At 37.0% G+C, this 15,596-nt stretch overlaps 1 protein-coding gene and 1 pseudogene across 1 annotated transcript; one reads left to right on the top strand and one right to left on the bottom strand.

Moving 5' to 3' along the window:
* Nucleotides 1-1,680: 1,680 nt before the first annotated feature.
* On the bottom strand, nucleotides 1,681-14,239 carry LOC115420332 (uncharacterized). Its single transcript, XM_030135565.1, has 5 exons — nucleotides 14,047-14,239; nucleotides 13,736-13,822; nucleotides 10,900-10,973; nucleotides 9,563-9,701; nucleotides 1,681-2,313 (listed from the first exon to the last, which is right to left on the bottom strand). Exons 1-5 carry the CDS (start codon nucleotides 14,106-14,108, stop codon nucleotides 2,049-2,051), a joined length of 627 nt encoding a protein of 208 aa, XP_029991425.1. The 5' UTR covers nucleotides 14,109-14,239; the 3' UTR covers nucleotides 1,681-2,048.
* Nucleotides 14,240-15,338: 1,099 nt separating this feature from the next.
* On the top strand, nucleotides 15,339-15,438 carry LOC115421720 (uncharacterized; annotated as a pseudogene).
* Nucleotides 15,439-15,596: the final 158 nt, after the last annotated feature.

Below are 15,596 nucleotides of genomic sequence, written 5' to 3'. Positions count from 1 at the left end.
GTAAACCCACTGAACACTTGTAAGACAGGAAATAAAAGTTGATTGTGAGTAGAATACTTGTGACTTGGCTGGAGTTGTCTATTGCTTTTCCTTTCTAAAATATCGCGTAATGAAATTGGTTCATTCTTTTTGAATAACCCTGTATAAAGATGTTTTGGTGCCAAAACATCTCAATCTCCCCCCATTGGTTGACTGTAGTACAGGTCACACTTACCTTGACATCCAAATCAGACCCTTTCAAGTAGACTTTGATTGAAATAATTTATCTAACACATTGGAGGACCTGAATCAGATTGTGGCTTCAAACTGAACCACTAATGCAATCTGCCATTTTCTGAAACCACAAAATACTTTCGTCATCCATCTTCACATTTCATATCTAATCAGATACACTTTTCTGCCAAATTTAGCCAATATCTCTTTATAGTATAGTAACTGACTTCGACTAATCCATATAATCAATATATTGGGAAGTGTGGTAGTATAGTGGTTAGCACTTCCACTTCACAGCAAGAAGGTTCTGGGTTCAACTCCTAACTCTCTGGAGACTCCAAGTCAAGGTTATTATTGTTAATGAAAACTAACGAAGTGACGAAAACTAGAATTGTAAAAACATTTTTGTTAACTGAAATAATAAAAACTATAATTAAAAGAAAAAAAACAGCAACTAACTGAAACTGTATTGTGTGTTTACAAAACTAACTAAAACGTATAAAAATTATGGACAAAATTCCCTACGTTTTCGTCTTTGTCAATGTCGGATTGATATAAAATCAATTTATTTCCCTCAAGCAATTTTAGCTGCTGGCACCATATGATATTTAACGGTCTGTCATTTGTGTTCATTTGTAGTTTCCAGTCGTCTTCTGGTCCCCACTCTACCTGGAAACATGGAGACTAAAGTTGGGAGAAAGCAGCAGAGTCCTGTCTGGGATTTATTTGAATACGACCACAGAGGAGAAGAGAGAAGATATAAAGAAACTAAAACTAAACTAAAACTAAGCATTTAGAAAATAATGAAAACTAATAAAAACTAGCAAACCTGCTCTAAAAACTAATTAAAACTAACTGAATTACAGAAAAAAAGGTCAAAACTAAATAAAACTAAACTATAACGAAAAATCCAGAACTATTAGAACCTTGGCTCCAGTTCCCCAGTCATTAAACTCAGGAATGTAAGGGTTAATTCTCCTGTCAGTGACCCTGACCACAGTGTTGATACAGAGTTTAGAGTTGGTCCCTGAACTCCTTCAATGGCAGCTCACTGCTCCTAATGTGTGCTAGGTACTAATGCTAATGGCTAATGCTAGGCACTGTGTATGAATAAGGATGGGTCAAATGCAGAGACTGAATTTCCCTACGGGAATAAAAAAGTAAGTTAACCTTTATATAACGCTACTGAAGACACTCAAATACAGGGGAGTCTTTCAAGAATGGCTTACTCTACCTTTAAAATCCACTTGTACATCAGTCATACACATTTGTCCAGGGTTAAATTATTGTTGTTCATATCATGAGGAAACGGCTCCATGTGTTATTTGTTTTTAAGTGGGTTTTATGTTGATCTGAAGTGCAGATATTATGTCTGGTGTGAACTGCACACGTCACTTGTTGACTTATATGAACAGATTAACATTTTGGGAATTGCCCGAGGAACTGCCACAAAGCAATTCGAGGAAAATGACAGTTTATTGTTTTGAGCAAATTTGCTGTTAGCAAGTTTGCCATGAGAGCATAATCGATGTAAACAGTAAATTGATGTTATGTAGGTTTAATTGATTTCATTTTGTTGAGGAAACATGTATACATGCAGTTTTATGTAAAGTAGGACGACACCAGTGGAAGATCTACCAAGATTTGGTTAAAAGTTGAAGGAATGTTTGATAGTTTTTGTCGTGAAGACCATATTAATGTTGAGCGTTGGATTACAGTTGTACATGTGAGTGGTTTAAGAGGTCTATTTGTTGTTTTTATGAGGTTTTTCCACAGGATCTGCTTCATATTTTGGGGTTAAAATTGTCTGCGTAAAACATACACTCCTTTGGACTTTAAAGGGAGGGGTGGCATTTTAACTGAGGTGGTGTGGCTGCTTTGAAAGAATGAGGGGACTTACTTTTGAGGGATTCTGAGAATATGATAACAGTGCAGGAGGACAGAGCTATGTTTGTCTGCTCCACCAGAATACATAAGGGGGAGCCGTCGGATCGGACATCCTGTAGGGCACGGGTCAGGCCCGACTCCGCCTGAAGGTAGAGCATTTCCACTGACAGGCCACGCTCCTGCAAGCACTGGCCTAGCGATTTGGGGTAATCCCTTTGAGAGGAAGAGAAACACTTTGTTAACTTGACATTCCTATATTAAGCGACCCAACATCTCTGAGAAGAACAGAGGGAGATTTCTGGATTTATATGGTGTGCTTTACCAACAAAAACACAACTTTTCGTTTGTGTGGTGGATGCTGTATGTGCAGTCCTTAAAGACAGGACCAAGTATTGAATTATATCATGCTTTGGGTGGAACAGTTTTTGATCTCCAAGGTGTTTATAATGTGCAATGATGTTAATATTTAGGTGCGTTTCATATTTAGGGTTATTTGGAATATGTAAGGACATTTTAGTCCAAGATAAAACCAAAACCACCAAAAAAGATTATGTAGAGCTACTGCAACATCAGTTCTTGAAATGATGATGCACTGTAAAGTCACAAGTCAGTTATAAAATAGTGTTTGGGTTTCACACTTTAAAAATCTTGCAGTCAATGGCATATTTTCAGCCATCTCTGCCTGGTTTGAATGGAAGTCAAATGATAATAGAAGTGTAGTTAAGGGTAGGATCTAATAGAGTGATCTGAGGTGTGTTTAAGACAGTGTGATGTGACTTTATGTCCACAGTGAAACAGACTGACCATAAAAAAAAAAAAATTACATCCAAACTTACATACAGTTGTGTTTCTGAAACCAGAGTGAGGCTAGCTGCAAGAATGAGTCCTATTTATGTGATAATGCAATACACAGATAGTGTGAATGTTGGCTTTAATTGTTGCAATTTCAATTAACAGGCAAGACAAAAAAAAAAAAGTAAGGTATAAGATGAGTCCCTACATGATTAGTACGTTCATATACACGCTGATATTCTACGATTATCTGGAATATGGCAGCATATTCCATTTGAATATTCTGAATTTGGCCTTTTCCCCAAAAAGAGTATTGTCCAGGTAAGACAAAGAAAATGCTGATATTGGGGATTTATGAGGATACTTCAGAATATGTGTCATTTGTGGGTTTTACAACAGGAAGTTGTAACCCATGAACCCTGTTTCCAGTCAGTGGAGTAGAGCAAAAGATCCTCTGTGGTAGAAGGAGAAACACACCTACTGTTAAACATTATGACAAAAAAACCCAACAGGTTTTAGGATCTGAGGAGGTGTTAAGTTAACCTTTCTCAGAGTGTGTCTGAAGGGATAAAAGAGGATGGTGAAGTACAAAAAGCACAACATCTGTTACCAGTAGTTTGACTTTTGACTGGGGTATGGACAAGAATGATGTAAGTGGAATACTTATTTTCATTAATCATGTGATCAACTCATTTGGAAATGTATCAGTTTCAGAATAGTCGTAATGTGCATGAAAACAGTCAATGTTACGTTTACAGGTGTAAAGAATGGAAATATGATGTAAAAGTTCATTAAAAGGCAGTTGGTGAATTTGACGCAAAAACTGTCATGCTTTGCAATAAAATGAAAATTTCATGTGTTTTTTTTACTGTAAATTATGTTACTTAATGTAAAGGCACGCAAATTGCAGTGTCTGCTTTTGTAAGAGTGACACTAACTCGTTTTTGATGTTGCATCATATAGTGAGTGGAAATGTTTTTCCACTGTTAAAGAACAGGTAGGGTGTCATATGTATCAGTATTGTAGTCTGTTCTGGTCATTTTACCGGTGTCTCATTTACAAGCTCAGAGCAGCGTTCACTGCCCAGTTTTAATGCACAAGGTGGAAAACTGGCAAGAGTCCACATTTTTGTTTTAAATGAAGTAGAAATGTCTAAATGTGTTTAACATATCACTAACAATAGCAGCCAATTTAATATAGTGCATTGTCCATATCAGTGAGAATGAGTGATGTAGAATAGAAATGAAAATAAAAGTGTATTTATTGACCAGGGACCAATAAAAAAAAGTTTGTCAAAAGGTGTGTGTGTGTGTTTGATGTCATTAGTGACAAAAAAAAGCATTAAATGAGTTCATTGCCCTTATGCAGAAATATACATGCTAATAAAGTGCATTTATTTAGTAGTTTGGCTCAATGTGTGATTGCTGTTGGTCTATTTTAATTTATAGAAGACACTGCAAAGACAAGCTGACAGAAGAGAAGAAGTAAATGTGAAAACATATCAACAAGTCAGGGAACGCTACCAAGATCCATTAGTGACCACAAATCCATCACAATATGACAGACACACACATTCAACTCAATACAATCTATTCATCTAAAGTTAACCCAAGCCTTGCTGCTGTTAGTTTGTCTTCATGATGGACAAAGCTTTAAGGACTACAGAACAGGACTGGGTGATTTGGCCAAAAGATATGATGATCTTTTAAAGTAAAATCATGATCCATGATCGGAATCACAATTTTTTTTCTCATGTTGTTCAGTGTCAGCAAAATGCAAACATACAAGTTTTCTCTGGTTTCTGGAGGTTTTACCAGTAATTTCCCCCAGATCTGGCAGCATTGTCATATTATTTTGTGTGTGTGTGTGATATATATATATATATATATAAAAAAACAAAAAAAGATTGGTTTGTGACTCATTACTGGTCTTAGGTACATCAGGCATAATGGGGACAGCTGCGGTGACTATTTGTATTTGTCATTAAACAAGAACATGTATATGTGACCAAAGATTAGACTAAACCTGAATGAAAGCAAGTCCACTTTTTTCCACCTGTCTGACAAAAAAGAAAAGGAAATCTTTATGAGTGCTACGTCTCTGCTCCGACAGTCAGTCATGGTCAGAGACACGTTGCCTCCTTCACAGCTGTTCCAGCACCAGTGCTGACACAGACTCATTTTGTCCAGTTACCTGGGCTGTGATGGACTGGTCACTGACCCTGCAGCAGATACCAGTCAAAGGCTACGTTCACACAGCAGGTCTTAATGCACAATTTGGATTTTTTGGTGAAATCCGACTTTTTTGTATGCTTGTTCCTATTACACATTAAATGTGACTTCTATCAGTTTTGAATGTGAACTGAATGCGACCCTGAAGTGACCCACATGCACAAAAGAGGACCTGACGGAATACGTGACCACGCAGACACACACTGTTACTTGTTTATGGAAGTAACACTCCTGTGACATTTGTTGCATTTCAATGCCGTAAAGGTCGGATAAATGCGACCTGGCCGTTCAGACTGAAGTCGCACTGCAAAATATCAGATACGAATCAGATTTAGGACCACATATGAAAGTGGTCTGGATCGGATTAGTGCTCTTCAAACTATCTTTAACAGATCAGATACAGGTCACAAATGGGCAAAAAAATCTGATTTGGGCCACATCTGCTTGCAGTCTGAATGTAGCCTAAGATGACACATAATCGGCCAGTGCTGCGTCGCATTTCTAGGACAATGGCGGAGTTCAAAGCTTACGGCTGCACAAACAACAAGCTCAAACACGTGCTTTCCACTCAATCTTGCTTACTGACTGCAGCTTGTTTACTCGCACTCAATCACCCAGAATAAATGCGAGTATGTCACTTCCGGGCCCATAGGTTCTGCCTACGCCTGTAATTCACTTAACAAAAAGGTCCAGTGTGGAGCATTTATGGTGATTTTTTACTGAATTTGCACCTCTCTTGCTTTTAAGTAATACACAAAGCACAATTAACATCATAAGCATGACCAGTACAGGTACACTTTAATGACATGTTCAAGGCCAGAGTTGATGTGAAGCAGTGAAAGTCAAGGGTAACAAAGTTTAGTCTTGTTGAACTGTCCAGTGTTTGAATCTGTTGCGCCTCTGTTCAGTTCACTACACACCACTGACTTCATTTCTGTGTTATTAGAGGGCTAATTGGTTATCAAACAGTGATTTGCATAATTGTGTCTGTAAAAGTTTTCAATCTTCAAACACCCCCTATCGACTCCTGATTGCATAAAATCATACATCATCAATGTGATTAACAAACATCATCAAAATATTCATATTAAAGAATAAGAGGATGAATATACAGTGGTTTTACAACTAAAATGCAGTCACACATAAGTCTATGGACTTTGTTTTGATTTTTTTTTTACTGTCCTGCTGTCTTTTACAAACAAAAAGAAATGATTAAGCTATGTGGTCCATTTTATCTACAGATGAAGTACTGAAAAAAAACAAAAACAAACCAAAAAAAAAAACAAACAAGAATGACCAAATCTGTGGTCGGAGCAAAACCATGATGGAGTCATGACATGATACAACAGTTGCTGCCAGTGAAAATCGAAGGTTAGGCTGTGTGTGATGGCTCTTTGCTGATATTACTGAAACATAGCACTATTATGGACTATTTTGGCACTATTATAGATCTGTAATCTTTTAACATCCAGTACAAACCTGAAACAAATCCTTTCATTGATGAAGTAAGTACTTTGGGAAATGTGGGCTGAGTGTGACAGTTTTTTTTACTTGAAATACTCCCTAAAAAACACACTAGCAAGGTTCTTGCTAGCATCATTGAACATCAGGGCCCCCGACGCTGAGATTTGACCCGCGACGCTGTCTTTCAACCAGTGTAGTGGTGCTTTTGTGTGTGTGTGTGAGAGATCGTCCAGCGTAATGATAACGAGATCTGAATTTGAAAAAATATATTCCTTTGCCTTGGCGCAAAGTGCTGCAGACAGGAAATGAGAACAATATAATCAACACCCTTTTGTGTGCCTTGGTATTGTCTGACGCCCGCCCAGCAAAATCACTTGCCTTACGCTCACTGGCTGACAATGAGACTTCAATTAATTTATCTTATTTAAACGGACCGATCACCCGTGGAAAATTATATCTAAATTTAGCCTGTGCGTGCGTGTAGTGTGAGTGCCGCTCTGATTATCCCTAATTTTCCAGGGGAGGATGCCCCTGGAACCCCCTACAAAACTCGTGCCATGTGCGTGGTGCGCGCTGCGTACATGGTGTCCCTACGCTGTGAAAAAACCCTAGTGAGAACCCTGCACTGGAATTGTTTTCCACCTTGCTTTATTACCTCATCTGTGAAAACCAGACTTACTACATGAACAGGAGCCAAACCGGCAGCTCAGAATCACTGTAATTCACTGTCCGAAGTCGTCGTTATGACAGTAATTATTTCTACAACAGCAGCAAAACACTGACACATGCCAAAGACCAACTGTAGATGGATTTAGACAAACTTTCTCAATGATCAATTATCTCAGTGACCTCTCACAGAGGTACGTGAGCTTGTTCAGCCTGCTAAAGTGGACGGTGCAGCTGTTGGACACCCACATCTTTGGTTGTGACATGAAAATGAATCAAAGAGAAATAAATCAACTCAGTCCCACCTTAGTCTGGGACATAAAACAAACCTTATTGTTAGTGTAATTAGGGATGTAACAATTGTCGATACAATGATATACGGCGGTCAAATTCCCAACGAGTAGTACGACCATTTCAAATTGTAATTATCATTAAAACCGTGTTTAATCAGAGCACTTTGAAAAACTCACGGTGATACTGCTCATTTCCTGGAGAAGCAGCAGCACTACAGGCATACATGGACAGTTTACAATGTTTGGCCTGTGAAAATATGGTGGAAGACACCCGCATGGACAGTGCTCCGGAGACACCCCCCCCTTCACACACACACACACACACACACACACAAAAAGGACAAACTCGGAAGTCTGGACGTATTTTGGATTTTTAAAAGGATGCTGAGGGGACACTAATTGAAGATGGTCAACCTTTCTGCACAAAATGCAGGAAAAAAAGTCTCTGGGAAGGGGGGGGGGGGGCAACACTTCAAATTTGATGAGTCACCTCTGTGACCACCACCCACAACTATACAGCGAGTGTATTTGTATGTTTGATGTTTACATGTTAATGTTTTAATGCTTCTGCCAACAGAAAGTACATTGTGCATATTAGTTTATCTTATTCTTTCAAAATAAAACTTGGTTAAATTATTTCAGTGTATAAAAGTACTTTTTGAACATTTTGAGCACATTTCAACAATACCACGATAATGATAACAGTGATATGAATTTTCATATCCACAATATATTCTATATTATGACGATTACCATAATAATAGTCTTGTGGGTTTATTTGGTTCACATTCTCAGCTAAGGCTTTAACAAATGTTTGTTGTTTTACTTAATTTTACTCATGCACGCTTACATATTGAACATTTTATCAGTATAATGATTTTGAATGTTCTATTAATGTATTTGTAAAATGTTGTGACCCTAAGCATGAGTGTAAAAGGGCATAATTTTGATTATGTTGAAAGAGACTGTATTGTTTGACATTGCAATTCTACTCTAATGTAAATATCTATAAATCCTACAGCGTTTTATTACTACTATTTTGCAGTATCTTCATGCATGCACATTTTTTCTTGCACTTTATTCTGTTGCTGCCTTGACCAGTCAATTTCTCTGTTGAGGGATCAATAAAGTCCTATATAATCTAATCTAAGACCTTAAAAATAAGCACTAAATTACAAAATCAGGGATTACAGGTGTGGTTTTGCCTCAATACGTGTTGTTAGATCTTTTATGTCATTCCATTTTCACCTTGTTATGTATTTTATGAACAATTAAACTACAAATAACCATCAAACTGACTTCTTCACCCTGATCAGCCTTTAAACTGAAAAGAAATAATGACTTGACATTTATTATAATTATGGTTTATTGATACTGATTGATACGAATATTTTTATTGTACTCACATTTTTGGCCATATCGCCCAGCCCTAGTCCCAGCAGCACTACAATCAGAGAGTTTACGTCAAATAAAACAATGGACTTGACGGTTCATTTATATCCATCTGTGACTCTCATTAAGTACGTCCAAGTCTTGCCTTTTTATGGATAAACGCATGCAAAATTAATAATGCAATGACCTAACCCCACTTATGACTGATTTTAAAGAGAGCATTAAAATTCTGGATTTAAGGCTGTTGATTTAGAATCGTTTTGACTTATTGTATATGCTTTTTCTGTTTGCAAATGCTCTTCTTATTGGAAAACTGGAATTATGCGACTGCTGCTGCCGTCTTGACCAGCTCTCCCTTGAAAAAGAGATCCCTTATCTCAATGGGACCAATCTGGTAAAACAAAAATTAAACAATAATTTAAAAAAAGACCACAGTATCTGGGACTTAGAAGCACTTGCAGTCTCAAGTCTTGGCCATAAACACGAGGACCAAATGCTCCATGAACAGGCTTGAACTGTTTATTCCGTATGTCCACCCTCAGTGTCCTGAAGCTAAACAGAAGCACTCAGTCACTCCCAGAATCTGTATCCTCATCCATCTCCCGCTTCTCTTGTAATACTCACAGGATTTTGTTGGTGACAGACAGGACCACACAATCTGCCGGCTTCCTCTCCTCCTGCACCTGTTTGTAGAACTTCTGATACAGGGTTTTGCGTCTGTCTGCTGGAGTGCCCTCTGATTTGGTTGGAGGTTTAACCACAGCTACAGAGTGAAGACAGAAATGGAAGGAGGATGACAAAAGAGAAGAAAAGGAGAAAGGAGGTAGTTTGGTTGAATTAAAAACTGCATTTATGAGAGCTAGACCACTATGTTCAAAAGAAATGGCATTAAAACATCTGCATTTTAGAAGAAGAGGATATTGATTGAGGTAAAATTGCTAAATATAAGGAGGACAGGGGGAGTGAGAAAACGCCTATGTAAAGATATGCTTTTATGTCAAATATTTGAGTGTAGTTTTAATTTATTCCAATTTTAATTTTAAATACCTAATATTTGGGACCAATATTCACTTTTAAAGTCGTTGAAAAGGGTTGATAAGCATCTTTGTGTTATTTATGCAATAAATTATATACATTTTTCAAATTGGATTTTATATTTTTTGTGTGTTTTTTGGCATTTTGTTTTGATATAGTAGGTTAAAGTGCAAAAATAATAGGCAGGCGATATAGATGAAGTTGTCCTGGGAAAAAAAACAAAAACAAAAACACAGGTATAGTACACAATTGTTTATATAGTATATAAGGGCAAAATCAAAAGTACTGAAAAACAGCCAAAATAGGCTCAGGCCCCTAAGGGTTAGGGGTCAGCGATTACTGTAATATTGTATTGTATGATTAAACAGTGGGGTTTTGCATTCTGTAACTGCAGTATCTGAAGTGAATATAAAGAATATCTGACAAACAGTCACTGGCATTACCTATTTAATATTCACTGTGCAGTTTCAAATAGTGCTTACTGCATACATGTAGGATTTGTTTTGCAGATTTGTTACAGTGTGATCAGACTTGATAGTTTTTATGGAACGGCAGAATCCCTCTACCATAGTCTAGCACTGACATCTGTGCACATGTCTTTGTGTTGGCGTGGACAGGGCAGAAGTTAAATCATGTTCTTTCAAGTGTAAATGGTTTTATTTAATTTCATGACATGTTCAGTTCCTGGAAAATATGATTTCACAGGTCATGGAGTTAAATAAAGAATACATTCATTTATTGGGCTGAATTTATTCAGCTTGTACATTTTGTCTGCGACTTTTGAAAGAATTAAGACAATTTATCGAGTGCTTTCCTAGTTGCCTGTGTATATCAGTGGCTGCTTAGGATCAGCTAGGTTGGAGGATAGTTCAGTGGTTAAATCAAGATTCTAACGTTAAATTGGTTTTGACGAGCACAAAACTTACCATTTGGCTGATGCGTGTAACCCTCGAAGGTCACACCTCCACTGTAGTTTTGCATTTGCTCTAGTTCTTCATAACTGAACAACAACAAAAAAACAGAGACACATACCATCATTTTATGGGACATTGTATTTAAGGACGCATATTGTTCATGAGATCATAGTTTATGATGACCTGTTAAACTGAAGTTGATAGAAATGATGAATAACAGTAGAACCAAAGTAACAGCTTCCTTCTACATCTCACAGCAAAGCAGTTGTTTTTTTAATTAAATATCATCTGAATGACGTAGGCAGATTCTTCTAAATCATTGTTCTGTAAATCGCTCAAATTCCTATTCTAATTGAGATGTCTTCCTTCCTCTCCAAACTGGAAGAGCAAGATATTACCATCAATTACAAAAGGCTGTTGACAGACCGGTAATAATAAAAAAAAACTGTTGATTAAATGCAATTACTACATAGACGGAGCCAGTATGCTGATGCAACAGGAAGACAGCTCCAATAAACAAGCAGTGCTCTGCAATTTGCCACCGTTTTACAGTGGGATGTAGACTGTCTGCCATTCAGGACAATGGGTAGACGCAAGATTACGTTTCACTAACAAAAAAGAAATGTATGCTAGAAGACTTTGTAGCATGTCATTATTAACTGAAAAACATATAATTTTGATAAATACAAGAGGTTATAAAAACAAGTACGTTTATATTAAAATCTCCGGAAACTTAAATGCACCAATGAGAAAGAATATTCTAACCTTTGACAGGTGAAGTGGTGACAATGCTGATTATTTTACTATAATGGCATCTTTCAGTAGGTGGGATACAACAGGCAGCAAAAAAATTGTTTGTCTTCTTGAAATTGATGTGTTGGAAGCAGCAAAATGGGAATCATTAAGATGTGATCAACTTTGACGAGGGTCAAATTATGAGGGTAAAATTGAGTCACTCTACAAGAATCAAACCACTAAACCAAACTTTAATCCAGTCAAGCATCTGTGGGACATGTTGGACAAATTAGCCTGATCTATGTGGGACTTGCAAGGGTCTGTTCCTTTTGTCCTGGTGTCAGATACCACAACATACACTGAGAAATCTTCCAGGCCTTGGGTCAGAGCTATTTTGGCAGCAAATAGAGGGATACAGTATTGAGCTGGTGGTAATAATGTCATGATTCCACAGATGCATTTAGAAATAGTTGTCCTTTAGTCCATTTTTGGTCAGTACTAACCACTGCAGAATGGGAATGTCTGACAAGACCTGCAGTTGTGGAGATGCTCTGATGCAGTCTTTTAATCCTTATAATATGGCCCTTGTCAAAATCACTCAGGAACTAATGTTGCACATTTTGCTGCTTCCATCACATAAGATCAAATATTCAATTGCTGCCAAAAATGTCCCACCCACTCAGAGATACCATTGTCATGAAATAACCAACAAAACTACCACCTCACCTGTCACTGGTGATAATGTTAATCAATGCACACAACAGCTTTTCCAATAGCTGTCCTCTAATTAAAAATAATGCTAGATATACATCATATACGAGTGACTTATTAGTGTTTCACTATTATATTTAAGGTTGCCTCACTAGGTTACACATTTAATCTCAGTGATGGTGTAGCTAATGTTACTAGTTACAACGATGTCAGTCAAAACCAGATCTGCAAGCCCACATATTAGAAATGGAGTCAACCACAGAATAAGCCATTTTTGGACTAGATTCCGTAACAGCTCTGAATGTTAATTTTGTTTCAGACGTTTATGGATACTTAAAGAGACACTCAAATGTATTATCACAGAACTTTTGGCCATTTTGAAAAGCTTTGGAGGGCACACTATGCTGTGGCTTTGTACTTTACAGTCCAGGGCAAAGTTGTTTGATGTACCTTACATGTAACCTTTATTCATTTTTTTCTTTAAAAAAAATAATTAAAGGGGAAAAGGCCTCTCAAAAGCAAAGCCATCAAATCAAATGTGTAGGGGTGATTAAACATAAAATTAGGTTCCAATTAGGTTCATACTGTGTACTAGAACTTATACAGATATCCTTTTCTTATTTGTCACAGTAGGAAAAAGAGTTAATTCTTTTACCTTAAAGGTAAGGCAGTGGTTCCCAACCTTTTTTGGCTCATGACCCCATTTTAACTTCACAAATTTATGGCGACTCCAGACATTCAAAACTGAGACTTTTTTTTTTTGTGCTAAAATTAATGTTTTTGATCATGTACTAGCTTGCTAGAGTATGTTATAATTTTAGACAACATTTAGTCTATATAATGTATATTATTATGGATGGAGGCAGTAACGCCAGGTGTAGATTACTGCACATAATGAGAATTTTATTTTCCTTGGTCAGGATATGTACAGTCAGTCCAGCTTTGATTTACAAGACTGACAATTAATACCGAACAAATAATAACTCAAACTATGAATTATGAAAGAGCTGCAACGTCTGAAACCAACCACAATGAACATTTGACAGATAAACAGTACCACTGTGCTGCAGTTTCAGCTTCACAGTTTGTCATGTCTTTTATGTACTCACCATATATTTTTTATTAGTAAGTTTTAATTTTTATCAGTTACTAGAAATTTCAGGCGACCCCATTTGAGTTTCAGGTGACCCCACGTGGGGTCCCGACCCCAAGGTTGAAAAACACTAAGGTAAGGCAAAAGAATTAACTCTTTTTCCATCTATCTGACAAATAAGAAAAGGAAATCTGTGAAAACATAAAACTGTCCAATAACTACTGGACTGTACTCTGCCACTACTACAGAAACACTGCACATAAATAATATGCTGTAGTGGACTGAGGTGTGTATTGGAGGGCTGCCTACCTGTCCAGTGCATCCTTGTGGTCGTCGGTCCTCTCCTCTCTGGATGAATACGGTGCTGATCTCCGAAAGGCACGCCGTTGTTTAGAACTGCGAAAAACGGGTTTAACGCACTTCATGAGGCACAGCTCATATATAATGGACAACTGTGGGTGGGTTAACGCCTCGTGAGTTGCCCGGTGATTTATTTTTATGATTGCCCTGTTAGCTACTGGTACCATGTTAGCTACTGGTATCATGTTAGCTACTAGTACCATGTTAGCTACGCCTGCTAAACCTGCTACAACAAAACCGAGGCGAAACCAAACACGTACCTTCCATTTGGGTTCGAGTTTGAGCGCCGGCCTCCTGAGGACGACTTCGTCCACGACGACATTTTATCTGCGCTGCAGAGTCACCGGAATAAATATACGTTCGCTCAAACGGTGAAAGAAACCAAAAATCCTGCTGGTTTCCAGCTAATGTCTTACACCATCTAACTCTCAGCAACCTGTGAGGACGAAGTGAAGAAGAAGGCGGAGGGCGGGCTTTTCTTCTTCTTCTTCTCCTCCGTCTCCGCTGTTTCTTCTTCTTTACTATATATTTGAGGGGCACGTATGCACTAGCGACATCGACTGGATGTGGCGGTAAAATGAGCAAGAGCTATGCATAACTTTAAAGAAAATGTTTTATAGTTCTAAATATTCAGATAGAGTATGTTAGGATAATTGTGGTTAGTTAGAGTATGGACACACGTGTGAAATTGGTTTTCCCTATTTTTTGTATATTATAGTTTGGGTTGAACCCATGATTTCTTGTTCTCTGCTTATTCTCTGATTTCAGTTCAATTCCAAAAACTTTACTTGACCCCAAGCAAATATGAGCAGGCATGATTACACGACACTTCGACACAACCAAAGCAATCCCAGAAAATAGAGTAAAGGAAATAATTAAAATAATATCAAAAATAATATACAATACAAAAAACTATGTAGAACAAATAACTAAATTGGCAAAAAAATAAATAAATAAATAAAATAAAAAATATTATAAATACATATAACTTTCAGGTGGAGGATGTAAACATGTGACTGTAATGGTGGTGCATAATGGTGAAATGATGGTGTTATTCACCCAAACAGGAAAAACTCACAGTATGCACATTTATTTATAATACAGCAACCTTTGTAGTGCTTAAATACATTTTGGGGAACAATCTTTGTCTTCCCAGTGGTATGGCATAAGGTGTTTTTTCTACATCTAATTGAATATTAAATTTTTCAATTAAATTTTTAATTTCAAAAAATGTTATTTGACAGGGACAACACATATAAGCATTGTTACATTAATATATTTATTTCTGGTGGTAGATGTCTTTTAACATAAAAAATATAGTAAAAAAAAATGTGCCAATTTTTGGCCTCAATGTGTTAATGGTTTATCATTATTATTACTATTATGATTATTATTAATAATAATAATAATAATAATAATAATAATAATAATAATAATAATAATAATAATGCCGTTCAGACTGTTGTATGAAGCCAACAGTAATTTCACCATGTTAAATTCATCACTACTGTCCCAATTTATTTAGAAAAATGACTGTGGGGTCTTGTAGTTTATCACTTCTTGGCCTTTTGGCTAAAGTCAAGTGTAGTATCTGTTCTTATCAGTTGAATATTTGATATGCCCCCTGGGACTTTTCCCCTGTGGGACAAATAAAGGCATATCATAGTTCAGTTTGTAGTCTCAAGCTATGGTTACTCATGGGGTGTTGTGTTTTGTTAAATCCCTTATATAAATGTAACATGTTTTTCTATTCATGTATGCAGCTATAATGTGAATATTACATTATATTTAGCCTAACAGCCCTGGCATG

The sequence above is a fragment of the Sphaeramia orbicularis genome, chromosome 6 (assembly GCF_902148855.1).
Source record: "Sphaeramia orbicularis chromosome 6, fSphaOr1.1, whole genome shotgun sequence".
Taxonomy (NCBI): Eukaryota; Metazoa; Chordata; class Actinopteri; order Kurtiformes; family Apogonidae; genus Sphaeramia; species Sphaeramia orbicularis.
This window is presented reverse-complemented; position numbering and strand designations above follow the sequence as displayed.

Coding starts and splice junctions, on each gene's coding strand:
- LOC115420332 (XM_030135565.1), bottom strand. CDS start 14,108: ATGTCGTCGTGGACGAAGTCGTCCTCAGGAGGCCGGCGCTCAAACTCG. Junction 10,974..13,735: donor CACAAGGATGCACTGGACAG/GTAGGCAGCCCT, acceptor GTTGTTGTTCAG/TTATGAAGAACTAGAGCAAA. Junction 9,702..10,899: donor TTACACGCATCAGCCAAATG/GTAAGTTTTGTG, acceptor TTCACTCTGTAG/CTGTGGTTAAACCTCCAACC.